General features: G+C 44.6%; 1 protein-coding gene and 1 long non-coding RNA gene across 5 annotated transcripts in view; one reads left to right on the forward strand and one right to left on the reverse strand.

The window, feature by feature from the left end:
- Positions 1-2,424: 2,424 nt before the first annotated feature.
- LOC113944576 lies at positions 2,425-12,038 on the reverse strand. Its single transcript, XR_003526728.1, has 4 exons — positions 11,834-12,038; positions 11,542-11,690; positions 6,801-6,877; positions 2,425-2,524 (listed from the first exon to the last, which is right to left on the reverse strand). It is a non-coding gene; the product is annotated as an uncharacterized LOC113944576 (long non-coding RNA).
- A 163-nt stretch (positions 12,039-12,201) lies between these two features.
- The window catches only part of SIAH3 (siah E3 ubiquitin protein ligase family member 3), a 53,438-nt gene continuing 37,867 nt past the window's right edge, over positions 12,202-27,772 (forward strand). The window contains exons 1-4 of one of the 4 annotated variants that reach the window (XM_027639313.1): positions 12,202-12,255; positions 12,824-12,983; positions 19,072-19,170; positions 20,339-20,455. In XM_027639313.1, coding sequence (XP_027495114.1) covers positions 12,975-12,983; positions 19,072-19,170; positions 20,339-20,455 — 225 coding nt within the window. In that variant the 5' untranslated portion in view covers positions 12,202-12,255; positions 12,824-12,974. The remainder of the gene's footprint in view (positions 12,256-12,823; positions 12,984-19,071; positions 19,171-20,338; positions 20,456-27,772) is intronic. The other 3 variants (XM_027639333.1, XM_027639323.1, XM_027639337.1) reach the window with 3 other exon arrangements.

Consider the following 27,772-nt stretch of genomic DNA (forward strand, 5'->3'; position numbering starts at 1 on the left):
AGCCATCCAACAAAGGTATTTTAGGCATTAAAAATAACAAAGGCAAACAAATCCATTAATAATGTCATAAGATTCAGTGGCTGTGTATATATGACTGAGCGTACGTGCGTGTATGAATTACTGTGCATTTTCCTCTCCCGGTAAGAAAGCTTTATCAATAATCTTATTTAGATTCAGTGTTTTTCATCACTGTTCTGTTCCAGCATAAATTAAACTTGTCACACTTATCTGTAGTAAGCAAGTTCCACTGATCAGGAAAGCAGAATCTGATGCAAACTCTAATGTAATCTGCTTATCCTAAAAAGAAAAACAAGATCAAAAATCTCTTCGTATTAATGAGCTGGATAAACCTTCTGCTTGATACAACTTGATGCCCCAGTAAAAGGCAGTGTGACCAGATTGCCCTTGTGCTTCATGGCATTTTTAGCAGTGCACATTCAGGTGTTAATCATGAAGCAAGAGGGCACATACTTTATATTAAACATTTGTTTTGGAAGGTGTTATAATTCCCTGCACGAGAAGCTACCTACTGCCTTGAACTCCCTTTTAACACATATTACATCTTTTGGGAGAAGAGAAAGACTCCATAAAAAGACAGGCTGGAAAGGAATAATTTGCCCTTGAATGTCTGGTGTTAGTAATTCAGAAGGGATATTGTTCTGTCACTACAGTCACTTCCACACCAGTCCCTGTCCCTCATGAGACCAAATTCCATCCTTACACCCAGCTTGGAGCTGTTGACTCTGTGTGTGCTTACATCCCATGTTCTGAATATTATACTCAATATGCAATTACATTTATTTCGTACGAAACAATCTCAGAAAAGACTAGGCAAAAAATTTATAGCAAAAAAGACTAGACAAAAAATTTATAATGAAAGTAGCAATATGACAAAAATGCATTCATGCATACGTGTGTCTTTGATGTTTGGGTTTTATCTTGTCTGGGTTTTATCTTTATTCTCTTTTAATATACTGCACACACCCCCCTACCAAAGCCTGGGTATGTCTAGATGAGGTGAAAGCCTCATTTGCCTGACTCCTCTGTGACTAGCCTTTGACATCTCACAGGTTTCTTTCATGGTCTTTTGCTAGGCACACTTGAATATTGATAAGTCTTTCACTTAGGGAATGTGGTCATAGCACAGATCATCGCTTAGTGGTCTGTTGACTGGTTTCTCTATGGTGTCCATACTGTCTCTAATGCATCACATTGAAACAGCAAGGCAAAACCTTCGTGATTAACATACCCTTGGAGACCTCTAAATATTGCCTCACTTCATTAATACTGCAAAATGATCAATATGCCTCACCAAAATTAACTGTACATTGGACATCTCCCTTGCCTGATTACTGTGCATATTTTATTTGTCAAGGATAATGGAGGTTTGTTCCTGGCCAAGATGTTATCCTGGTTGTACGCACAGCTGCAGAGTCTCTTTGTCCCTGTGGTCTTTTCAGGAATAGACTTTAGCTGCTAATCAAAAATAGTCTGTACATGTTCTCGTGATTTCTGTTTGATGAGTATGACCTGAAATTCATAAATGGGATGTGAGTGATTAGAATAACATATTCCCATGCTTTTTTTAAACATCAGGATGAGGGCTGGAACATCTCACTCCTGACTGTCCACAGCACATGTTCACGAACCAGAGATGTTGTTTTTCTACCCCTCATTTCATGCTGACCTTTTAATGTAGTAACCAAAGCTAATCTTATGTGTACAACAGCATATTGGCTAGATGGTTTTGTTACAAATAATTAATATCGCTCTCGGCAGACATTTACTCATTTATTATTTTCAGTTGCTTCATGGTTATTAAACTGCCACATTTCAAGTGCGGACAAGTGTCCATGATGATATACAGAGGTCTGTTAAGTGGAAAACTTAGAGATGCCTTTCTATTACTCAGATCCCCAAAGAACACTGCTGTGGTCACGCTGTCTTCAAATATATATTTGACCTATGCTTGGTATGCACTTTTAAAGGTTGTAATAAGTATGTGTTTTCTCTGCTTATTAAGCAAAACTCTAGACATTAGGAGAACATCAGAGGAGGTTCCACTGGTCTCCCAACTAACATAGTAAATTGCTCATGCTGGATGCGCCTGCCTGCCTCAGCTCCACTCCACTCCTCCATGCTGCTGTTTTTCCATACATGCATTCATAGAAATCCATTTACATGGAAATACAGCTCGCTAGTTAAGCGTTTGCATTGTAAATCCAGCTTTATTATCGGCAGCGCTCCCTGCTGTGCATCAAGGTCCAGTGCTCCCTGCTGTACATCAAGGTCCAGTAAGCCACTCCTCTGGATTGTGGGACCCATTCCATGTCCTGTGTTTTCTAGGCTCTTGCTTTCCATTGTACCTTCTTCCAGGAGCAAAGCCAGGTCCCTCCTGCTGCAGTGGAGGCCAGTTGAGCTGCTGCTGTAAGTGCAGGAACCTCTCAGATGCAATACCACACTCTTGTCCATGTGTTGTCCTTGGTAAAATCACCTTACAAATGCTATTCTTGCAGGATCCTCTCTGTACAGAAAGAGTTAGATCTCGAGGGAGTGTGAGCTTCAGTGTGGAAGACTAAGTGACGATGTCAAAGAGTGCAAAACCTCATCCTCTCCCACCTCACCACCACATCTGTGGTCCTGATCACTATCAGCTGGGTCTGAACAGTGACAGTGCTTGGGAAGAACATGAAGGAAAGCTGAAAAGAAAAAGCAGGGGGAAAGAGTACAAATATATACCTGAAAAAAGAAGCATAAGAGCGAGAAAAGTAAAGAATGGATATGTTAAATCTCTATTCATCAGGTAGTTAAAAATCTCATTGCTCTCTACAACTACCCAAAGGGAGGTTGTAGCCAGGTGGGCATTGGTCTCTTCTCGCAGGCAACAAGCAGTAGGACAAGAGGGCACGATCTTAAGCTCTGACAGGGGAAGTTTAGGCTGGGTATTAGGAAGAAATTTTTTACGGAGAGAGTAATCAGGCATTGGAATGGGCTGCCCAGGGAGGTGGTGGATTTGCCGCCCCTGGAGGTTTTTAAGATGAGACTGGATGGGGTACTTCGTGCCGTGGTCTAGTAACCATGGCAGTGTTGGATCAAGGGTTGGACCTGATGATCTTGGAGGTCTTTTCCAACCCGGTTGATTCTATGATTCTATGATTTTATCTCCGCACTACATAGTAAAAAATCGTTTGCTTTCCAGGACAGACTCAGCTCCCCACAAAATCATGTTGGATTCAGGGATTTGTCTTTCACAATATTCTTTCCAAGCAAAAAAATGTTGTGGCTTTTTACTGATAAAAATCTGAACACCAAAAGCAATCAGGAATCCAGCTAAGGATAATCTTCAACTCCAGTAGTCCTGTTTGTCCAGGACAGGTCTCCCCCTTCCTCCTTCTGCTGTCAGTTCCTGATATTTCATTTTATCACGGTTGCTCAGGAGACTCTTTTGTTCCCAACCACAGCCCATCCATTGTCCCCACCCCCTTTCCCATCTCCTGTTTAGGTGTGTTCCTACCACTACTGTGACCTTCAGAGCTGAGATATAGATCACACTTGCAGGATTGTTCTCTCTGACACTGAGCATGACGCTGGGCAATAATATGAGAAATTATCAGGCATTTACATTCTGAAGTTAACGATGAGGAGTGTGAGCTTTCTGAACATCTGTTTCCCTGGTTTTCAAGGTGGCCTTCAATTTACTCCTGGTTCTCATCCACATGGCTATTGCCATTAACTGTAAGTCAGCAGTGCCCTGCATCCTCAGGGATGACTTGTGGAATAAATTCCCTCCAAATCATGGTACATCTCAGTTTTGGGGGGTCGTTTGTAACAGCCATGAGGTTACAAAACAGTTGGAGGCCACCTTTGAGAGTGACGAGAGAAACACAGGGAGAGCTGTGCTGTCCTCAAGCCTGAAGCAGGACTCAGGGCTCCACAAATAGAAAATTGTTCTGCAAGAGACTGTGGTCTCTTCACCATGTTACCATTATCCTGTCTCCTCTGCCAGCCTGCTAAGTCCCAGGCTGGCAACTGTCACGCAGGGAAGAACGAAGACCTGACCCAAAGGTGAGAGAGGAGCCAAAAATTCCAGAAATGTTCAATTTGCAGGGGAGTATATAGTAAGAGAAAAACCCCAGGACTGAGTGTGTATGGCAAAAGAAGTAAGGAGGGATGAATGAAGGGAAATGCTGGGTAACAACCGCTGTTTGGAGATGAACTCGATGGACATAGGGGTAGAATGCTTTTCCCCAGTAAAACACAGTCAAGTGTGAAGCTACCAAAAAGCTGTCATCTCCTGATCCAGGGAGTGAAGTGGGCAAAGGGGGTGCCCTGGCATGTGTCAGGGTGTCAGAGCAAAACATAGAATGGACCCTTTATGGAAGAAAATGCCTGAGTGGACTATAAAGGCAAATATAACAACAAATCTTCTTGGTGCCTCTGCCTTTGATTCTCAAAGGCCTGTAAGAGGGCATGTTTTTTAGCTATTACACCCCTTCCTGCTTTAGTGGCACTGGAAGTAGAATTCCCCTCCCAGAGTCCCCCACTTCATTGCCTTTAAGAACCTTGTGAAGAGTAAATGAAGCATTTTAAGTGTTGTGTCAAGTTGACTGGTGTGGTGGGGGTGGGAAAGGGGGGCTTTGGGGATTTGGTCAAGGTTTTGAGAAGCCTTTAAGAAGGGGCCTGGGATGGGAATAAGGCATCCCAAGGCTCAGCCCTAGGGTTGTGGTCCTGCTTCTGCAGCAGTTTCACCTGAGAGCTGCCTCCCACGATCAGTGCCTGCTCCTCATCCTTTTCCAAATCCTCCCTAGTGCCTCTGTGACTTCTGCATGCAAATCTGGAGCTGAGACAGTACAAGGGTGCAGGATGGAGGTAAGGGTTGTCTAAGCCTCACACCTGCTGCCCACTCACAGGCAGAGCTAGAGGTGGGTTTTAGCATTTGCTCTTGGCAAAAAAGTTCCCCCATATCAAAATCTAAGCACAAAAATAGATGGGGGGGCTCTAAGAGTCTGATACCAAGAGCGACTTTCCTTATGTATCATGCTGCTTTCAGTCATCCAAATGCTGCAATGCCAGTGCCCACCCTAAATTATGGATCTCTGACAGCTGGATTCAATGTGGAGGTGTGGGAAGCCTCTGTGGTTTGCAAAATAACAGGGATAGACAGGAAAATCAACATGTCACACAGTGTCTGCTGGCAGTCTGACAGATTTAACTGGTTCCATGCTTTTTAGTGTTTGCGTTTAATTTGCTTGGCTTTTAAAAAATATACTTTCAGGCTTGCAGCCATTTTCAGACCAAACATCCCATACCACTCCTGTACTCATCCTCTTCTGAGATTCTTTTTGACTGGTACAGGTTGTCTGATGACGATTTGGTTCCAAAATGGTTCATCCAAGGTTATAATAGAGTTGTTTGTTTGTGGTTGAATTTTTTTTTTTCTGTTTCCCTTTTAAGCAAGGTATCCAAGAAACCCCAATTTGCACCCAGGAATGCTGATTGCATTAAGTAGTTAAGTCCATCAAGTTCCCAGTGACATTTTCTGTCTGTGAGTTTCAGATAAAGACCAGGAACTAAAGTAGCTTAGTGGATTAAAGGAATTGCCTTCCCCACCTAGACACCTCAGCTGGAAACCGATTTTGGTCCTCAAGTGTGATTGCTCGTTTGCTCTGGGGGAGGAAGGTGGGGACAGATCACCTAAATCACGCTGGTGGTGAAAAGCTCCCATCTGGTAGCCTGGGAGTGCCTGTCATCGGTTCCCTGCAAGTTGTTCCCCTGCCACATTCTCTCCCCATATGGGATTTCCCCCCTGCTAGAAATTTATCCCCCTTTGGCATGGAGTAACTATCCCTTGCAGCAAATGTGGAGAAGCTTTTCCTACTATCGACTGTACTGTGACAAATTCTGCTGAATTCTCATTTGTGAAAAGTGGTGTTCAGACAGAGAAGGTGGTAAATGGTTAACCTTTCCATCAGACCGGGGAGAGGCTCTAGCTGTGAAAGCACCAGTAATTTGCCTTCCATTAAGATACTGCAGCTTCTCATCTATTTGAAGGCTGCTAGAAATTGTTTTCTAAACAATAAGACTTTCTTTGTAAAAAAATACCATAGGTAATGGAAAGATTAAAACAGGGGTTGAGACACCACCAATCTATATATTCAATCAATGCCAAATGTTTTATGCAGTCATACTCTGCTTCCTGTTACGTTACCAGGACTGTACCAGAAAGCTCAGGAGAATTTCCAGGAATTGCTGCTATTTTAGGTTTCTTTCTGTATTATTGTTTTTAGTTCAGCTTTGAGGTCCAAAAGGGAATAATTGAAAATTGTCCAAGTGACCGAGAGATTGGTGGAAAATCTTGTAGAGAACCCATGACTTTTTGTTTACAGTCCTAGGGCCACTTCCACAGGAGAAACACACCTCTCAGGGTCATTCCTTTTACTCTCCACTGTGACTGTAATAAAAGTGAACTTCCTTAAGGGATCTCTTTGTTTCTGTGTGCAGCTGAGGCCCATCACTCCAAGACGAGCCAGAGCCCCTAAGGAAAATGTGTCCTTAAGGGTCATCTCTTACTAACTGTCTTCTCCAAGGTAGAACATCAGAATTTTGTCTTATGATAGCACAGTGCAATTTTCACAAGGAGAAAATTTCTCTCAGACAGTCAGATTTTGATTAGGAAGAACAAAACTAGCCAAGCTGAACCTGAACAGTCAATGTCCCAGTCATGTAGACTTCCTTTTTCCCCTGTAATATATAGGAAAACAGTCTATGAGAGCAGTAGGGAAGAGGAATCCATTTCTTACCTTTGCAAACAGAAGCTGATCCCACACTGCTGGTTGAGGCACATGTGAAACAGTGTTTCACAGGAATGATGCATCTGCTTGGTAGAGGAGAGACAGAAATACCACTTAATGCCAGATTAATCCAACACGATTTAATAATAAGGTACAAAGGCACACAGTTGTCATTTACCATCAGTTTTAAAATGCTTTGTGTCAACCACATTTACTCCATTGGATGTAAGCTGTCCATTTAAACCCTCTTGAAATGCTAGCATTTACTACAGATCCTGGTTTTACTGCCCCTCTCTTCTGGGCTTTTCCTGCCCCAACTTCTGACAAAAATGTGATTCAAATAGAAAAATGGCTCACAGGCTGCTACAATGGGTGTCCATTTCTCTTCTCTCACAATATTTTCTGTAAGAGTCTAGAAGAAGACTGACCTTGACATAGGACATCTTCCTTGTGTGTAAAGGTTACAGGGTGTAACCTCTACTCCCTCTTGTGACGGTGCAGGAGGAAGCCTGCTCTGCAGCCCTAACCAAGGGAGAATTTTTCCTTGCCAGTGAATTGCGCAAATAGGATGGAAAATTTTTTCCCCAAGGAATTAGGCACCTTTGTTGTCTGTGCTGATGTTTTTTCAAGTTTCTCCATGGGAAACCCATAGTTTACAAAATGAAAACATCTGGGAATTTCTTGGCAATGAAAACTTTTCAGACCATCGAAAATCATTGAAACAATCATGTTCTTGATAATGTTTATTGAGTGGAAAAGCTTTTTTTTACTTGTAAACATCAGGGCAATTTTCTTCTCAGTCTAGCAGATCTAGTCACACCCGAGCCTTATCTCCTTTCTTACACTGTTTCATTTCTGTTTATTTTGCCTCCTTTTTCCCAACTATGCCTCTCCCTCTTCCATCACAGAGATGGTGCTGTGGTTGAAGGGTCAGCACATGGTTAAAGGTGAGCGTGTGGTCAAAGGGTCAGCGTTACATGGCTCAGCTCCTGTAGAAGGCACATTGTTTAAATATCCTGGTAACCAGTGGGATTTTATGGTGCTCTGGTGTCAGGAGGAAACCGACTAATGGATTACCCATTTACTTTTGACTCTAGGAAGTAGAAGGCTGGAGCTGGAAAGGGGAGCAGTGCACTGAAGTCTGGGAAACTTCCAGGCACTGCCCAAACTTCTTGTGCAGGCTCTGCTCCCATATCCATCTGCAGAGAGACACTCTCATACTCACTGCTGATCCACCCCACTGCCCTGTCCCCTGTACTGTCACATAAAGATCCCAGGGATTCCCAGCTGAAATATCATAGTTCAATGGCAGTATTCCTAGGATATGTGTGTCTTCTTTATTCACATCTTGTTAGTTAGAAGGCACTAGCTAAAGAAATTGCTATTTGCCCCAGTCAGCCACTGAATGCAGTTTATTTAACTTATAAAATGCAAATATCCTGGTGGTCAGAGGGTTAAGAGGAAGCATCGACTAAGTACTTGTAAACTGATGTAGTGCCCTGAGGGTACCTCTGCTGGTAATAAAGTGCATCTCATGAACAGATCTGACTCTGTGCTACAGCCCAGCAAAGTGAAGTGGAGTGGATCTGTCCCAGATTAACTGTAAATGAGACTGACACTCAACACAAATCGACGTCCATCAGGACTATGATCACATTAATTACAAGGCCTTGGAAAATGGTCAAGGAGGGGTTTCTCTTCTCCAGGGGAAATTAATTGAAGGGATCTGCCAACAGTGGAAAAATCATATGTACAAGAAGAAAAAGCCATTTAAATTCTTTTATTTGCTCACCTTTCTCATGATGGAAACCAGTAATATTAGCAATAGCTGCTAAGTGTAAATTAATCTGGGTTCTGTGTTCTTCCTCCACCACTCTCCTTGCCCTGGCCTTTGAGGTGGAAAAGTCCATCTCATCCATGGATGTGTCCACATCCAGACAAGCCACAGGTGGCAAGGAATCACCACTCTAAGACTGGCAGTGGGAGATAAATGGGGCTGTGAGAATGAAAAGTGCATGGACTGGGAAAGGCTGGGCTTCCCAGGGAGCTTGAGGACACCCATGTGTGGTATGAGCATCCTTACAGCTGAGATTAGGGTGCCATGAGTGCTTCCCACCCCTGCCTCACCCTAGAGCACACAGACACCCTCTGTGCCCAGTCTTGCTGTAGGAACACGCCCGTGCTGTCCCCAAACTGACACCTCTGCTCTCTTGCCAAATGGCTCCAATTCCATACAGGCTCAGCCAGGGACCAAAGGGCCAAGAGACACAGAGTGGCCAAGCCTCCTTCACTGATGTTTCGGAGGAACCAAAACATGCTTATTTTCTTTGCTAGAGGGAAATGGATTTAGCAACCAAGATGTCAGGTCCTCCTTTATTACTTTGTACCAGTTGTGCTTGTGCATTGGAGCATCTCACTTTCAGCAGGCACAGCAGAAATGCAGATGAGGTGGTGATGCCTGGGCAGCACACTGGATCAGGGACTGAATGAAATAGGGATTAAAAAAAATAAAAAAAAAAATATCCTGATCTGAACTTTGTGACTGCAATCTGTCACAGTTCCTCCTTTCTTTTGATGGGCCATGGGCCAGGGTGGGTGGTAGGTGTTCTCCGAGGCAGGATGACTTCTCTTGAGCTTTAAATCAAAGCCACCATGCCAACAGGCAAAGGGGTGAAGATGCTGCTTCATGCTTTATCCTCCAGCTCTGCTACTTTGCATTTCAGATGTAGGGGCATGGTTTATAATCTAATTCCAAAAAAGAAAAGCTTGGCATCTATTTTTTTATGCTCTGTTAAGCAACTGTTTGGATTTTTATGATTCAACTAGTATTTGTGGGGGCTTTTTGTTGTGCACAAACATCCAACAGTAACATTAAATAAAAAGTGGAGTCTCTTTATTGATTTGCTTTTAGTTAAAAACAAACATGTCATATATAATTGAGATGTACACTGCTTGTAGATAGTAGAGAGCACATTTATAAAGCTATCGAAGGAAATAACAAAAGTGAAAAATATATCACAGCCACCTTTCCAAATCATTCAAATAGGGTTGTTTACACCCATAAAGGGTTGATAGTCCTTCTGGCAAACTTAATACAATCATTTGGTTTGTACTTTAAATGCCTGGAATATTTTAACCCTGGAGAAAAATGAATCTCAGTGGGATTGCTGAGAAATTAAGAAAACTGTGTCCGATGAGCTTGCTTCATACAGAGAGGTGAAATAACACCAGGAGAGTGAGCTGATCATTTGATATCCTAACATTAAAAAAACACAAGGCAAACCCTGAGGCATGCCATTGTTATGCTGTGTGACAGGGATTGCTTTCAAACAAGTCGTGTTTTCAACATTAGCTGCATCATGGTTTTATAAATTGCCATTTAAAACATAAACCAGTGTGCATTCGGGAAGGAAGCCTCCTGAGACCCCCTGAGCCAGAGTGCGGTGGCCTCAAGGCCGCGGGTCAGGGCTCATCTGCTCAGTGGGGCTTTCCTTGATTGAGGGCGACAGCTCGGTGGGTAGGAGGCAGTGGTGGAAGGGCTTGGGGAGGAGTGGGTTGCTATCCACTAGCTAATTGCTGGCAAGAGATATGCAGGAGTTGTTTGTTTTCTGATAATAGGTCAAGACATAGTCAGAATGGTCTTGATAGCTTGCTTTTGGGTTTCATGATGAGCTATCTCATGAAACTGGATGCTCAGTTTTACTGAAGGCTCAGATATTTGGTAAAAAATGTCAAAAAACAATTGAAACACTGAGCTCCCAAAGACAGGAAATAAGGCTCTGAATTACTGCCTGACTGATGTGCCATGATGAGCAACGCATGCAGTTTTAGTCCCAGTGCTATTACACACAAATCACACTGGGAATGCTCCCTCAGCTATTATTGCCAGCAGAGGGATGTTTTCACATCAAGATGTTTAACTCAAAGCATTCGCTTTGCTGGAAAAATCTTGGAGACCAGGCTCTGGGAGTTTTCCCTTCAGTGTAAAGCAGCAGAGCTATATCCCAGGCTGGAAGCTTTCAGCTTTGGTCTTTGCTGGCTGCGCCAAGGTCAGGCTCTGCTCGCCTCTCAGGAGCTGGCTGTATCGCAGCCAGAAACGTGTGGTGTCAGCTGGGATTTGCACTGACAATATTGCTCTCAGTTTCAATGTGTATCCTCTGGCATGAAAAGCATTCCAGGAAGGAGGTGGCTGTATCCCCAGAGATGATAACCGATCTCATTTGAAAAACATTGGTTATTCTCTGGAAAACAGAGCCGAAATTAAGATATCATGCAATAAGGACCGTTGTCCCTTCAAATGATTATTTTCCACTGAAAGATTTTGTTATTATTGGTGGAGAGGTGGCTGCAGGAGCAGTCCATTTGACAATTGTGTGTCAGACCAGGAGAAAGAATCACCTGTTTATTTGCTATATAAATCAAATTAATTTAGTTAAATTTACAATCACAGGAAGAAAAGCAATAAGGTCTGTCCTGTGGCTGTGCCCCAAAACAGGCAACACTCAGTATTGAAACTGCTCTCCTCAGGGGAACGAAGAATGTGATGTGGCTGCAAATATTCATTTGGTTGTTGTCATTTCCCGTGCTATGTATTATAAATTTACTTCAAGCACTGTAGAAAACCAATACTGGTGAGAAACTATCTGCCCAGAGGGACTTGGTGGGGTGACATGCCCACCAGCATGAAGGGAAGTTTTGCTGTCTTGCTCCAAGAAAAGAGTGAATTAAGGGTTTATAACTCTAGACATACCTCCTTCTACCACACAAGGCAGGTCGATATTTATAGGAACATCTTCTGACCTCCTAAATCTTGCCTTCTACCCCCCTCCACTGCTCTACCAGCATCCTCTGCCCTGTCCATGCCTCCAGCTGAAGCACTGCACAGCATTACTCTTCCACCTGTGATGCAAAGAGAAGGTAAAAAGAGGTCATACTTGGACAACACTCCCCAGTATTTCTTGCCTTGGTATTTGCCGTGGTAGCCAAGGCAAGATAGGCTGTGATGTGGATTCTGGACACCACAGCCTGGCTCTCTGGCTCACAAGACACTAGTCCAGATGCAAAGAAATAGTCACTGTAGAATGTAGCCCAGAGGGAGCTGGGTGGCTTTCACCACGCTGGACAGATGGCAATGGCAGGCATTGGTCTGCTTCGTCTCTGCTGACATCAGCATAATTACAAGAGCATATTGAGCTGAAGGACAGCCCAAAAATTCATTTCAGGGAGGACTGAAACAGAGGAGAGCCACCTCTGTTTTTCCCTCCTGAGATTATCTTTTGGGGTAAAATAAATAGTCTAAGTAAAATTCTGCCATCAGATACCTGTCTATAAATGCCACTGATGTCATGGGAGCACCATGTGGGAACATGGGAAGAGGATCTGGTCCTCCAGGCCCTTCTTGCTGAGCAACCTTTTTTGTGTGCACTTTCTGGGCAGATGGGTCCCTGCACCATTGCTGACCAAGGTGGGCTCAACCTTAGCTATCTGTGGGCTGAAAAAATGCTGCTGGCTACCAGGATGCCTTTGGTACATGTGCAGATGGGAAAGGACACATTCCAAGCTGTTACTGGGTGCAGCTCATGTGGGATGGGTGCCACTGGTGATACACTGGGACACAGTAATCTTCTTAACAGCACTTGGCACTGAACACTGCCTCTCATTCCACATCAGTCTGAAACTCTGTGCCATTAGCTAATTGAACTTTGCAGAAATGCCTCAGAAACACTGGCATTGGCAGGCACATTTTTCAAATTATTAAATACAGATTTGGAAAGACTACATGTCCCACTTGGCCTGTGGTCATCAGTGGGATCTGCAAGCCTTTAGATGGCAGGAGCTTGTGAGACCTTCAGATAGTGATGGTGGACCCCGGTTTCACCAGGGACCAGGACTGCACAGAAAAATATTGCTGTAATCTGTCCCAGGGACTCTCATGAAAAGGGACTGGAAGTTTAGAAAAGGGGTCTGAAATAAAAACACTTGTTCAACCGTTCCCAGCCTGAATAATTTATCGTTCTTGTGACCCTGAAGAGGAGAGACTTCATTCTGTCTTGCTGGGTCATTTGGATACAGCCCTCCACCTCTGCTTTGTCCAGACCCTCCTCCTTGGTGGGGAAGTGAGGAACAGCAGTACCTGGTTCATCAGGGCTCCTTTGGACTCCCAAAAGTTTCTCACCCTTTGACATGAGCACAGCAAGTCTGTCTCATTCCTGCTACCTGTCTGTCCTTCGCATGTCCCCTTGCGTGTGTCTCTGTGTTTATTTTAAAGCAGTTGGATTGAAAAAAAAAGCCCACTGGGACTGTGGCAGCTCCTAGGGAGGCCCCCAGCCTCCTGATTATAAACCAGCGTGTGTAACTTAGAGCACACTAAGGAGATAAAAGGGTGTCAACTGCACTGCCACTTCCCTTGGCTGAGCATTCCCTCTGGGAGCAAAGAGAGGGGCCAGAGACAGCCTCTCAGGCAGGCTTTCCAGCAAATGAAAAGCTCCCCATCCCTTAAAACCTACTCAGAATTAGAGGCTGCCTCTGAACAAGCCACTGCCTGTGCTTTCAGCAAGAAAAGGAGCCTCCTCCATCCATTTCTTCTGGCTGCTGGTGGTTTTTCTCTCCAACACAAGGCAACTGAGGCAGATACGGTCCATCCACCCAGGTGATATGGTCTGGGGAATCAGGAAGTTCTGGTGGACACTGTTAGGCTGGCAATTGAACGCAATAGTTCCTTATAGTAATTTAGGCACCAGACAACCACTATGAATAGGAAATGATGGCAGTTATTTTATCTAGTAACAGCATGAAAATGTAAAGTGTCTTTATTGAGCTGCTGGCTTGCTAGTGAGAGCTAAAGGAGATGCTCTCTCGGGTATAACATTTGCAGAGAAGTGGTATGAGATATTGCCATAAACTTTCCCGTTAATAAGCGAGCAGAGGAAGGCAGCGCATACCTAATGCACCCGTGTGAAGGGACAAAATTAAGAAGGTGGAGGCAGAAACCTTTTTCTCTTGGCAGCAGAGGTACCTCAAGGAGAAATGAAGAATTCCTCCCCTGACTCAGCAAGTAGAAAACTCATGTACTGCTAATATCAACGTAGGAAGGATGGCTTTGAAAGGAATAAAAGAAAAACACTTCTTACCACATTAGTGTCCTTCAATACCAGAGGGAAATGTAAGTTTCTGCCAAAGGGAGATTAACAGGAAAGCCCAGCTCAGCAGCTGTGCAGTGATGATGCTTTGCAGGTGGCCAGAGGGTGTAGAAATGACTTTTGCTCTGTGACAGATGGGGGAGACATGGCCCAAGCGTGTGAACAGCAGCAGCGTGCATCCCCAGTTATACCAGTCATGGTGTTGGATGTGCAGTGTTGCAAAGTAGCTCTGGGGGCGATGACCACACACGGTTGAAAGCGAGCTGTCCAGAGGGAGGAGGAAGGCAGCACTCAGGAAATGCTGGGAAGAACCTCTGAATTGCAAAATTGGTTCGAGTTCAGCAAATTCAATTTTCTCCATAGTTTCATAAGACTGTCTGTGGCATTTGTCACTGATATCTTAATTGGCATGTTATTTAACTGCTTCATAGATTGCTTTTCATAGTTCTTGTCCAATGAAAGCTGTCCTTTGGAGAAAACAAAAACTGTTGAGACATTTAAGATCAGTTTCTGCTGATGTGTACAATTCCAGTGCATGTGTACAGTTCCAGAACAGCTATGGCTTATATTGCTGCATGCAGTCAAAATAGATTTCTGAAAACCTATGTGGCAAAATAATTCACCACAGATAAAGTATTTTGGTAAAGCCAACGACTTTTGGCAGTGCTTTTGAAAAAACAGCTGATTTTTAAAAAACAGGAAAAAAGATCTGCTGATGTTCGCACCTCTCATCATCATAGACACTAAAAAAGATGCATTTTCCAGGGAGATCTGCAGTTCTCCTCCTTGTCCACAGGCAGCTCTAGCTCCCTTGTGGCTGCACTGAGTGGTGTCAAATCTGCCCTGCAAGTGAAGTGGAAGCGTGGGAATGGAGACCCAAAGGAGCAGACATGTCACACCTGTAACCAAAGCGCGGTGACACTGTGAGCCAAATGGGTCTTTTTGCTTCTGTACTCATTGGAGGTGAGAAGCAGACAAGCCTTGACAAGAGCGGAGGAGGACGTAGAGAACGTGCATGGAGAAGCTGCAAGAGTGACCTGATCTTGGGCAAGAAAGCTGCTTTGCAAATAAACCCTATCTGTCTATTGGGTTTGCTGATGGAGGTTTTAGGCAAAACTATGGCTTCACATGGAGAAAGTCTGTGACGACAGAGGCTGCCCCAGTTCAGTGAGGGAAAGCACAATGACTTTATGAAGGCAGAAGCTCATGCGGGAAAATAATTCAGACTGGAAAAAAAAGATAAAAAAATGCTAGTGGTGAAGATAAATAATCTTTGGAAGAACTTAGAACTTAGCAGGAGGTACCACTGGTCTCCTTCAAAGGAATCTTCAAAGCCAGGCTTTCTGGAAAGGATGGGCTCCAGTCAAAGCACAAAGCAGTCAGTATGAAGTTACGTGTACTTTACAGGGGGTAGCCTGGAGGGCTGCAACTCTTCTGCCAGTTTTAAAAGTTGCTTCTTCTTCCAAAAGGTTCTGCTTCTCTAGAGATGTGCCCTCTAATGCCGCAAGATGACAGTTGTAAGTGCTCAGGGAATACCAGCAGAATGGACAGCAGATGGTGGTCCCTGCCCATGAGCCAATTCAAAATAGCATCTCTTGTAATCACTGCTAGGGACAGGGGGCTGGGCTGGAGGGATCATTGTGCTGAACTAGTGAGACTTTTCTTATGTTCCTGCTTAAAAGACAACAGAGGAAAATGATAACAGTGCAAACATCTCTCCTCAAAACCTGCTGTGAGACCTGGGAGACCACAGGAAGCTTTGTACATTGTTTGCATTCAAAGGATGCAGAAAATTGCCTGATGCCCCAGTCAGGTCAAAGGAAATGCACCCTTAGTGTGCCCTATTCCCCCCACTATAAAGGACTATAAAAGGAGCTGGGCTGATGCACTCAGATGAAGACACACAAGGGAGCAGTGCCCAATTGGCATGGATCCTGCTCCTCCAGTCCCTGGCCAGACAGAAAATGAACCTTAGCTAGATGGAGGCAGTGACATATTTAAACACCCAGTTAGCATCCCTAGAAGGCAAGGATGAAAACGTAAGAGGGGTCCTTCCCTGCACCAAGGCACCCATGCAGGCTGTCCCTGCTAGAGGGCAGCGGCCGGTTAGATTGTTCTGGCTCCTTTCCCAAGGAAATATAAACAGTGGAGCCAGAGTACATCCCACACCAACCAGCCTTGCCAGAAGTCCTACCAGCAGTCAGAAACATGGACACACAAGCAGGCTGGTTAGCTGCCTGATACCCTGAGCAGCATCTGCCTCTCCTGTTCTTGGGATAATGACTAGTGCTGATGTTGTCCAAGGCAGGTTACATTTCTCCTATGGCTGTTGGTAATGGAGAGCACCCTAGTATCGTCTGCATGGGAATCATCCCATGGGTGTCAGCAAAATATACAGATAGGATGAAAAGGAGCTTGGGTTTGCTATGTCTGCAATGTCTTGCAGAGCAGGAAGGGAGAAAGAGCATCATGTAGAATGGTCACCCCTACAAGTGCCCAGTCAGAAAGATTAAAAAACTGATTGAAACTCAAAATCTCATGCTGGATTTGGACCGAGCAATGCATCTTTCAGGCATTGCATCATCCTGCCAAGTTACGCACTGCTCAGACACTTGAGGGTTTCCACATGCATTTTCCTTTCACCTGAAAAACTGGAAAACTGAAAAACTGGAAAGCTATTGCCGCTGCAGTTAGTTTTTATGTCTAGCTGATCCTATTACCATGCAAACCTTATGCAGTCGCAGCAGCAGCTGAGCTCTTAGAGCACTGTAATCCCATGTGTATTATGGTGATGCCACTTGAGCTGCTAATTTGGCAAAATCTGGATCCTAATGGAGATTTAGCCCATGGACTTCTGCCACTTCACACTTGTCTGTTACAGAATAAACCATCTTGGAAATAATGGCTGCAGTTACTGGAAATTTGTAACCAGCAGTTTAATGGGATTCACCACGTGCCCCTTGCAAATGAACTTATTCCTCCTCTCTCTGGCTGCCCCCATACATCTCAATAATGCCATCAAGGACGCGCTCCAAGGTTTGAGGCCAGGTAGGGTAGCAGACCTTGCATCCCCAAGCCTGGATGATCATGGCCAGTCTTCACGAACGAAAATTTGGGAAAGGTCTCTACCCACATTTGTTACAAGCGCGCTGGTGATACAGGGCTTTGCAAATGTAGGTAAGGCCTTCGAGCCTGCACAGTGGATTTTTTAGGTGAGATACAGTATGTGCTGAACTAAGCCTGCCCTTTAATCCTAAGGTTCATCTGCTGGGGCCGAGCGAGCTTGGACGGTAGCAGCGAGGTCCTCAGGATGTAGGTTTGTTTAGAGTGACCTTCTCTTAGACGGATGGCCTTACAGGGCTAAGCGAGCTCCATCTACCTGGTTTTAGAGTTATCCTTCTCTTCTGTGTGTTCTGGGGCTCCCCTCTCAACTCCCACGATGGCACTGTCTCACAGGCAAAGCTCCCATTCTTTCGCTCCTTTTCTTACCCAGGGCTGGGTCCCAGCACCCGGGGCCGGGCCGCGCCACTGCAAAGCACGCGTTCTGGGGGCGGCCCGGATGAGCCTGGATGAGACCACCATGTACTCTGGCTAATGGAGTTATGCTGGTCATAAGCCTCTGTGTGTAAAAGGAGAAGAAAGAACTGGATCCACACATGCATGCGAGACCACACTGCTGAGCTTTTGTTTGCAAGTGAAGCTGTGTGCACAGCTACTGTGGCTGAGTGGGTGTTGGGTCCCTTGTCAAGCAGGTGCTAAATCCTGTGTTGAAATGCCGTAAGCAGGTGCAGTGTGTAGGCCTCTGGACAAAATATGGGCAGTAAAACAATTTCAGAAAGTACTCCCATGAATGTGAACTCATGCGTTGAACAGGAGTTACCTTCAGATGTACTGATCACCCATTTTCATCCTTTTTCACAAATATTGGTGTCGGAGAGTTGTTCCTTGGAAGGTCACATATAGCAAGCAAGATGGGCACAGATGTATACAGGGATTTGGGCATTGCAAAAGTCCCTCACCATCCCTGAAGGTAGTCTTTGCTTTGAAGAACAACAACCCCTTTTGTATACTAGCCCAGAGGCATGGATGTATATTTAGATTGAAGATGCTCCTAAGCACCTGTGGGATCAGGGACACCTCTCCTGCCAACCCCCAGAAGGTAGCTGGGTCTCAAGGGGGCTGGATTGTGGAACTGCCAGAGCCGTGCGACTATCTGGACAGCAGGGATAAGGGGTTCAATCTCTGCTGCCCATGGATATGGGGGTGCCCCCCAAGTCTAGTCATTCAGTTGAGTCAATCAGTCAAACAGAATTAATCTTCAGGAATTCAGGTGGCAATAACCAGAGTAAATAGCGAGGACGTTTTGCTCATTTAAGGCAGAATACTTGCACTGGTAACTTGTAGACTGAAATTTCCTAGTATAAAGTATTTGTGCAGCTACCAACTACAAATCAGGAAGAAACAAATAATAAATAGCTGGATGCTCGCAGTTACTTTGGGAATGGAAAAAAAATACATTTAAGCAAATCAATTCACTCACTTGTCCTCAAGTCTGTCTGAAAATATTCTCAAAGTGTCACTCAGCACTGCAATAATTATCTCCAGTTCTCATTTACAACCAAATGTTAAGAACTGAGAGATACATACTCCTTCCATCCTTAATGTTTTTGGGGGGATTGTGCAATCATCTGTTCCAGCATTCACAATTTTCACTTATTTATCTACTCAGGCCTCCTTTTTTTTTTTTAATGCACAGGCTCTCTGCAGTCTGGCAGAACCAGAATTGCAGTATTGATTTAGGAAGAGGCAGTTGTGACAATACAGTCCCAGGCTAATTCCTGCACTTTACAGGGGCTCCTCTGTCCTCAGCAGCAGTGTCGCCCCCAGCATGGGGCTCACATTTAAAAAGAAAAAAAAAAATGGAAGAAAAGCTACTCTTCTCTGTTCTGCTTTGAAGGGAAAAAGGATTACCAAGGCTAAATAAGCCATCTGAGTACTTAGCTAGCAAGCCTAAATAGCACCCTGATAGGAAGTTCTGGCAGAGAGCTAATTAAATTAACTCTCTTTGATTTATTAACAAGCAGAGCAACATATCACACAGGATTGTCCCATGAAATGAATGTGCTTTCTGACTCCCTCAGCTGCAGTCACCTCCTGGAAAACCCAGTTACAGGGACTCAAGTTTAATGAGACTCAATGGCTCGAGAGGGATCTCTGCCCACGAACAGAGATATGCACTGGTAATAATATGTAAAAGCATGTTTATTTTTGTTACACTTCCCTAATTCCTTTTTAATGCCTTGGACTATCTAATGGCTAATTTGTAATTTCCTGCTCACCGATATGCAGATGAATGACAAGCAAAAGCCTTCTGCATGTTTAATTATTCTGTTGATTTAGAAGTCACTTTTCCCTCAGTGCAAGTTTGTCTCTGTGTGCTCTCATGCATCACGTATTTCATTATTTTTAGAAGCATGTTCTGTGCCTTTTTATGCTCTCATAGTTCCAGCATCCAGTAATTACCATGTTTTGTGTCCAACAGACCTGATCAGACCTGATTTACACCAGCAAGTGTAAATCAGGGAAACATCACTGACTCTAAATGTAGTTATACCAAGTTGCACCAGAGCAGAGATGTGACTTCTCCTATTTTTAGTGATGGGGGAAATGTTATTTTTGTGCTGAAACCCCTGTGAAGTAGCAGAATATAAAATTTAGAAAACTTCAGAGTGGTGAAAATCCAAATTGAAGCCTGTGAATGCACAGACGCGAATCTATTTATGTAGCAAGCTCTACTTCTGCTTAACCGCTGCAAGGAACTGTGACTCTCTTTGCATATTTGATTTCTCTCCCTCAGTAAAACATAGTCTGCTTAACCTATTTTTGCTACTTTCTAACAGTTTCACTGATGGGGTTCTTCCTCATGCCTTACATGTAGCTTTGGTATCCAACTGTTCCTTTGTTAAATTAAGGCAATTAATAAATGGAGATGTTAAGCAATCAATTTTGCCTGCATATCTCTACAGCCTTACGTATGACTGGCTGTAATCATAAGATAAATGCAATGTGCTGATGTATGGTAATGTTCAATAATACATTCTCCGCCAGGCTCAATTCATCAGGGAGTTTCTGGAGGGGAGGCATTTGTTATTGGCTGTCTCCGGACCTCAAGGATAACATTTCTGTCCTTTCCATTGGCCGCCCCGCTGCTGCAAGCCTCTTCCCGTCTTATTTTGATGATGAATATGAAGGCATGCTAAGCTGTGCTGGAGAGTAGCTCTCTCCAACTGCACTCCCTCCCCGGGCTCAAGGACTCAGGGGCTCCCTGACTGTTTCCCCTGCCCACTGCCAGCAGCAGCAGCAGCAGCAGCAGCAACGCCAAAAGTTGTGATGCTTTTCTTCACCCAGTGCTTTGGGGCTGTGTTAGATCTTATTCACCTGCGGTTTCAGCACTACAAGGCAAAGAGGGTTTTCTCAGCTGCCGGGCAACTTGTCTGCGTCGTCAACCCAACACATAGCCTCAAGGTGAGTTAAAAATATATCTTTTCTTCTAACATCTCCTTGTCTTCCCCACCACCAGCACCCGTGTTTCTCCATAGGGAATGAAATTATGCTCTGGTAGCAAGAGGAGAGTGTTGTTAACACATTGCAGCCCTGGCAGAGAGGATGTTTGCATTGTCTGAATGCATGATTCCCTTTGGAGCAAAGGAGAAGCAACCCACTCCTCTGAGTGATCGTGGGAAGTCGCTGCTCCCTCTCCCCAAAGTTTTCTCATCCCTTTCACCCACATAATGAGCAGGCATGTTGCAAGCATGTAGTAAAAAATTATTGGAAAAGTTACTTGTATTAATTAACATCCCTTTTTGGTGAAATGATGCTGGGTGGTCTCCCAGGATGGCACCTAAGCACAGAGGGATGCTACCAGGCAGTGGGGAACAGGAAGAGGGGAGGTGGCAGCAGAGGCATTTCCACTGCTGTTGTTTGCTCTTTCAGGGGAAAAAGGCTGTTTCTGTCTCCTGAGGGGAGTCTGAAGGTGTTCCTCTGGCGCTGAAAGAGTCCTTTAGCTGTTTGCAAGGTGAATCTATTTTAGGTGGAAGAATACATTTGCTTTAATGCAAAACTATTTATAGTTCCCATAAAACATTTCTCTTACTCAGACAGCTCTGGATTTCCACTGACAAAGTGTCAACAGCTCCATCTATACCAGAGCCTTCATGTTTGTAGTAGAGAAGGAGCAGCAGGGGGAGAAAGCAATCAGGAGGCTTTAATTACTTTATCACTGTAGTGAATGACCAACTTTAATGAAGTGGTTTCTTTTTTGTGGTCAGTCCTTGTGGTCCTGACTTGTGAGATAGCTCTGCTATCCTGACACAAGCTCAGAAATTAATTTAATTCAGGACAACTTATTTTTGTCTCTGCTATGGTCCCTGTGAGGTACTTGGAGGGGTTGCAAGGAGCATCTTTCCTGAGCTACGAGTCCATGGGAGGTCTATTGATGGGGTAAATCCCTTTTCAGAGCAGCATCGCTTCCCCAAAATGGCATGTTTCCCACAGTTATATTTCCAGTTTCAGGCTGCGCTCAGGCAGGAAGAGGTCATTTCTAGCAGAGTGCCAGCTCCAGGAGGATTTCCCTGCAAGGCTGTGCTCTAAGCACTGCCGGCTGGAGCAGGCACTCACAGGGGATGAACTGCTTGAGTGCAGGCACTCCTCTCCCAGCATTGCACTCCTTCGTCAACACAAGCTGAGTTAAAATTGCACAGCCCTCTCATTATCTGAAAGAATCTGACTGTCTGAATGGATAAAAGAAATAACTGCATTCCTAAGTGCATGGGGAGATTTTGCAAGTCAATGCTTCTGTGCTCAACTCCATTTATGTGACTGTCTCCTGCTACTTTCATCTATAATTTTAATTAATAAAAAAAATTTTTGAGCAGAAAAAAAGGTTATTGAAGGTCACAACACAGTTTTAGTGCCAGTGGAACTGTCTGATGAGACACCATAAGCACACTGAGGGGTGACTACTGCTCCACTGGTATCTAAGACTAGACCTGAGTTTATCATTTTAGGTCCTCCTGAGTTGCAGATTTCATATTGTAGGAGCTGCAGCATTTTATCTTTGAGCATATCAAAAAAAGTTGGTGACTGTTACTCTGTGTTAAACTTATGGGGCATTTCAGTTTACTAAAATCCGCCATGGCCAAGCTCTTCACTGCTCAGACCCAGAGCCCAGTAGAGAGATGAATAATCCTGATACTGCCTTGGATTTGAATAATTTGAATGCAGACATTGGACACAAAACTCTCCTGGAAACAAAAAAGACCCTCTAGGAAAAGGTCTGATGTGTCAGCAAAGCCCCAGTAAGTATTATCTTGACCTGGGCAGCAACTGCTTTCCTGATAAAGTTACATTAGGAACCCTACAGCTAGTGTTTCTTCACAGGAGCCTGTTGAGACACCATATAGATAGACAAGTTGACAAGAAAGCTCTCTGCTCTGGAAAACCCTTCTCTCTGTAAAGAGAAACATGCTTTGAAAGTACTCCCAAGTTACCTAGCTCACATCAAGCCACATAAATACAGTGGGCTTTAGCTCTGATCTACTCCCCAAGTGTTCAATTTGGTTTCCCATGAGCTCTGTAAGGAATGAATCATCACTTCGTGCCAGGACCCAGAGGAGACGGGTGGATTGAACCCCTTTGTGCCCAGCGTGACAGTATCAGTTCCCATCCAAAGCAGCCTGTGGGCCAGCACCAGCTGGCTCCGAGTAAGCAAGGCATCTTGTCCAAAACCTGGTGTCAGACACAAGCCAGATGAGCCAGCTTCTCGGGGTGCCCACTTCTCCCCCAGGGATACACAGGGAGGCTGTGATTGCTCTCAAATGACGCCTGAGGGACCATTAAACATGAAAGGGCCAAATATATTCCTCTGTGCTGCTTTACAGTATTATGGCTGTATGTTTCATAGTCTATTATTTCTACCTGGGTCATTTCAACTCTAACATTTTGTTGACAGCCCCCAAATCTATCTTAACAATTGACAAGTGGAGTGAAATCTGTATTAAGGTTTGCGGTCGATGAATACAAGCCTGCTAGTAAACAAGGGCCAGAAGCAATGTCATTTCTCTCCCTTCTCTTCAAGGCTTAAATGTTTGTGCTAACTCCAAAACTGTAAGCTCTTTGCAAAGGGATTATTTTATTCTGTATCTCCACAACACTGGAGCAAGGGGGCTCCTGGTTGATTGGTGCAAATGATAAATGACAGGCATCATACTCTGCTGTGATTATGCTCATTGACATCCTTCACGCAGGTCAGGTCTTCAATCAGTGCCAACGCACATAACTCCATTAAAGTCAAATTGCAGCAGGACCTCCATTCTTGCTCCTTCCACTTCCAAGGGAGTGTTCAGGGATGATAGTGGGATCCAGCCCACTCTGGAGGATCCGTGGTTGGTGGTCACATATGTGTGTGTGTTAGAGACTTGTCATTACGTAAAGCATTCGATGAGCAGCAGAGGGCAGGGTACCCTCCAGGGAAAGGTTGCACTAGCTTCTGCTGTCACAGACCCACAGCTGGACCAAGGGGACTCTCTTGTAAAGTTATACCAGCAAGCTGAGATCATAATCACAGCCTGGACCCCTGACCATGACCAGAGCCCATCACTTACCTCTTCTTTTAGGAGAGGTCCAGAGGTTGGTAGAGAAACACACACTTAGAAAGAAACCCATGTATTTCTTCCCACTGAAAGGCTCATTAATTGGGAAGGCTGATGAGCGTTTCAGTGTTTTTTAAAGGGCAAGACGGTAGAAGTGTCAGCACAGACACCTCTATTGATCTGCTGCTGTTTTCCCTGTGCACAACAGCCTGACACAGGCTAAGACAATTCCTGACACAGGAAAGACTATTTTGCAAATGTCTCCCACTGTTTCGATGGTTTGTCAGGAGTATGAATGAGGGGGGGAGGTATTCCAGAGCCTCTTTGTCCTTCTTGCTGCTTTCTGCTCTTTGTCCTCCCATGAGGTTTCCCAGACACAGCAGCAGCATCTTACAGCACAATACTACACTGGGATCAAAATTCACTTGCCAAGCAGAGAAAACCACTTATTTACCGCACTTCCATAGGTCACCTTCGTCCGCAGTCATATTATACGCATTACCGTGTAACCTGTCCCTATTCAAGCGTGTGGTCAACCTGACATCTCCCCTTGGAGAGACACAGTCAGGCAATAGAGCTCCTCAGCCAAGTGGCTGCTCCCTCCAAGGCCATATTAATTGAAAGAACACCGATTATGCCACTGGCTGCAGGTCCCAATGTGCAGGGAAAGTTTTAAGGTGTTCCATGTGCATGGAAAAAATGAGCAGGGTTTGCTGATCCTGCAGAAATGAGGCTTAATGAATTCCTGCACACTTCCCCCTTTGTTAATAGCAATGCTCCCCAGCACTGCTAATTGCACCCTGCAAAGAAGCTGAAGGTATGGGAGGTTGTCCTCACTCCTTAGCTGGCAACAATTCCTGTCCCCAAAACCAGCCGTACACAGCAGGGGACTGCAGTGCAATCACAGCTCAGCCAGGTGCCGATGCTTGGCAAGATGCTGCATATGGCTGGGTAAAACAGATCGTCATTCAAGGAGTTACTGGCTTTTTACACACAACTTTAACTCTTCGGGGAGTGTGAAAAATGGTCTTATAAAAAGTAAAAATGTGTGTTTACAAAGCTCTTGTAAAAAACACTGATCTGCACCTCTGTAGAACTTCAAAGAACTTGCTGAATTACAAAAGAAGCATATTCAAATGAGGGCATAAATAGTTCAACCATATTTGAAAAGGATCGTAACATGGTTTATTGGGCCAAGATGTCATTTAGCAATTTTTTAAATCAAAAAGCAAATCTGCTCTGACTTAGGGAAGGGATTTGAATCATGTTACAACAGTTTGGCTCTGCATGCAGTGACCAGCTAAATAACATTGTAATCCACTTTATCCCCAGTAGGATTAAAGTGCTATGATGCATTACACCCCCATGAGATTTATTTGTTTGGAGGGAGGAGGGGGACTTCGAAACCTGTTGCTAACAACCCCCAGATGTCCTCTGCCACCATCTCAGCCCAAACACCCTCAAATCTCCCCTGTAGGGCTATGATTTGGGGACTAAGTGGCATTTGGAGCCAGTGTCCAGCAAGGCTGTGACAGTTGTGTTGAGAGGACCTGCAACACCCACTGCTGCCTGCAAACCTGGGCTCCTGGCAAGGTGCCTATGTCCCATCCTGGCTGTAGGACAGGCTGTGTAAGCACTGGGCACCTCAGACTTTTAAATCCTTTTGTAGGGATGTGAATAGCAGCAGGTAGTGCTTTGACAGCCCTCCTTCAGCCCTGTCTCTGTTTGAAAGGCTTTCAGCAGGCAAAACTGGAACTTGAGTTGGCCACGAGCACTCTAGAAGCCTCAGTCTGTCCCACAGATGTGACCATAATGGTGCTCTGCAGATGTGAGGCATAGCATGCTCTGGCAGCTCTCCTCAGGGACTCTCCATTCGCTGCTGCTACCTGGTCCCAGGAACTCTTCTCTCCAGTAAACCATTAACCTTAAGCCTGCAGATCCCTGCACCTGCACAACCCATGGGACTACAACACAGGGCAACATGGACGTTACTCCAAGCATGCTGCAAAGCAGGACAGCTCTGAGCTTCAGTGTGGTGTCACAGAATATCAACTACAATGTCTCCTTGGGAGAGGGACGGAAAGAGCTCCCTCTTCAGAAGCTTCTGTGTTAATAGGCTCTGGCTTCCTTCTCTCACCTCCCACCCCAAACCCACTGCCAAAAATTAATTACCACTGTTAACTGGTCCTGCCTGTTATGCTGCAGCTCTGGAGAAGGGATACACTGCGTAAGCATTGAGTCCTTTCCTACCCACATTTGATTTTGGGGGTGAATTTGAGGCAATAGCACAAGGGCTAATGGTTCTAAACTGAAGAATGATCAATTTAGATTAGATGTAAGAAAGAAGTTTTTTTACTATAAGGGTGGTGAAACACTGGCAGTTTTCCCAGAGAGGTAGTGGATACCCCATCCCTGGAAACATTCAAGGTCAAGCTGGACAAGGTTCTGAGCAGCCTGACCTAGTCAAAGACATCCCTGCTCATTGCAGTGGGGTTGAACTAGACGACCTTCAGAAGGCACCTTCCAACTCAACTATTCTAGGATTCTATGACTAGATAATAAACCCCACCTGGATGCAGGACTTTTGAAGTCAGATGTTATCAATGGAAGACGGTGCCGTTATTTTAATATTAGAGAAATCTCTCTCCCTTTGACAGGATGTTTGACAGCAGGGTGAGAAGTAGCCATCAGACACTGCCAAATATCATTCTGTAATCCACCCACTCTGATATGGCTCAGTATATCAGGAATTTCTCAGTGCAGCCCTCTGGGTTAGACATAATGGCCCAAATAACTCCCTCAGGAGAAATACTGCCCCAAATGAATTGCTATGGCTAACACAGAGGGTGCAGAGAAAAGAGGTGTGTTTTAATTTAAGCCTTGATTACATGAAATCAGTGGTAAGGTCTCAATCTGCTTCCCAGCAGATGGAAGTCACCCCTGGACATTCCCACAAACCCTCAAGTCCTATAAAGTCCTAGTCCAGGTTCCCAGCTACCATGGATTTTGCCTCAAAGTCAGAATTTAAAGAGAGTATAATTTTTTGTTTAACCATTAGGATTCTCTCCTGGTATCAAAGAACTCACAGCACACTTAGGTGAGGGACACAGAAATTTAATTTTTTTCTCAGAAAAAATCTGAGGTTCTTAACTAATCCAAGCAACTGTGTTTAAAGAAGCACATCAGATCCCAAAGAGCTCTGGCAAAATGAGGGAAAGGAGCTACTGTGTCTGTGTCCTATCTTCCCAGGGTTTTGGCTTTCCTATGCTGTTTAAAAGCCATAATACTTGTCCTTTGGAGGCAATATGCTGGACATGCCTCTGTTGTGATTTTTGCAATAGAAGTGGGCAGAGCTGAGCCACCATGTTCAGCTTCTGGTGGAGCTGGGTAGAGCCTGAAGTTTCCACTTGGGTATGGCTGAACATGACAGCAACTTCCCAGCCCACCTACATATGCATGGTGTATTTGGAAATGGAAAGCATGGATGTTCAGACAACCACCTTATCAGACTGCATTATTTTTCTTTCTTTCCATAGCTTGCCTCTTCAGGTTAAGCACCTTTTCTTCTGTGTTATTGTTCCTTCTCATGCTTCCCATTCCTTGCTGTACCAAAGCCTCAAAGCAAAAGATTGTCCTCATCTGTTGTTCAATACCCTAATTTGGGGCTTTTCTGCTCCTGCTGAAAGGAAAGCATCACTAACTTCACTGCAACTTTGGAACTCTTATTTTCCTGTGCGCTCTTTCAGAAGAAATTACAATCATTCAATCTTCAGCTTGTTTGGTGCCACCAATTTCCCCACTGACAGATAAAGTCCCACTTTAAAACAGTTATTGGCAAGATAAGGAAAGCTACAAAAGGCAGCAAACCATTGCTGTCACCACTTGTGGATGTAGCTCAAGCAAGGAACTCAAGTGTTTTACATGCCTACAAAACCTAGTTGCCATTATGCACTGGACTAGGGCTCGAGCAAGCAGGTCCAACTGAAGGAGCCACAGCACTTGCTGTCCACCCAATATAGTGAGCCATGATAATGATCACACCATCTGGTAAAAAAGAATATCTTCCCTCTGCTTTGGTGTGGCACAGCAAATCCACTTTCAGTGTGGATTTAAGCTGGCAGTCTGTCGTGTGCACTGCCAAAGTAGGCACACATCCCTTCAGAATTCTTCAATGCAGCAGGAGCAAGCAGCT

This window comes from Corapipo altera, unplaced genomic scaffold (genome assembly GCF_003945725.1).
Source record: "Corapipo altera isolate COAL_440 unplaced genomic scaffold, ASM394572v1 0, whole genome shotgun sequence".
Classification (NCBI taxonomy): Eukaryota; Metazoa; Chordata; class Aves; order Passeriformes; family Pipridae; genus Corapipo; species Corapipo altera.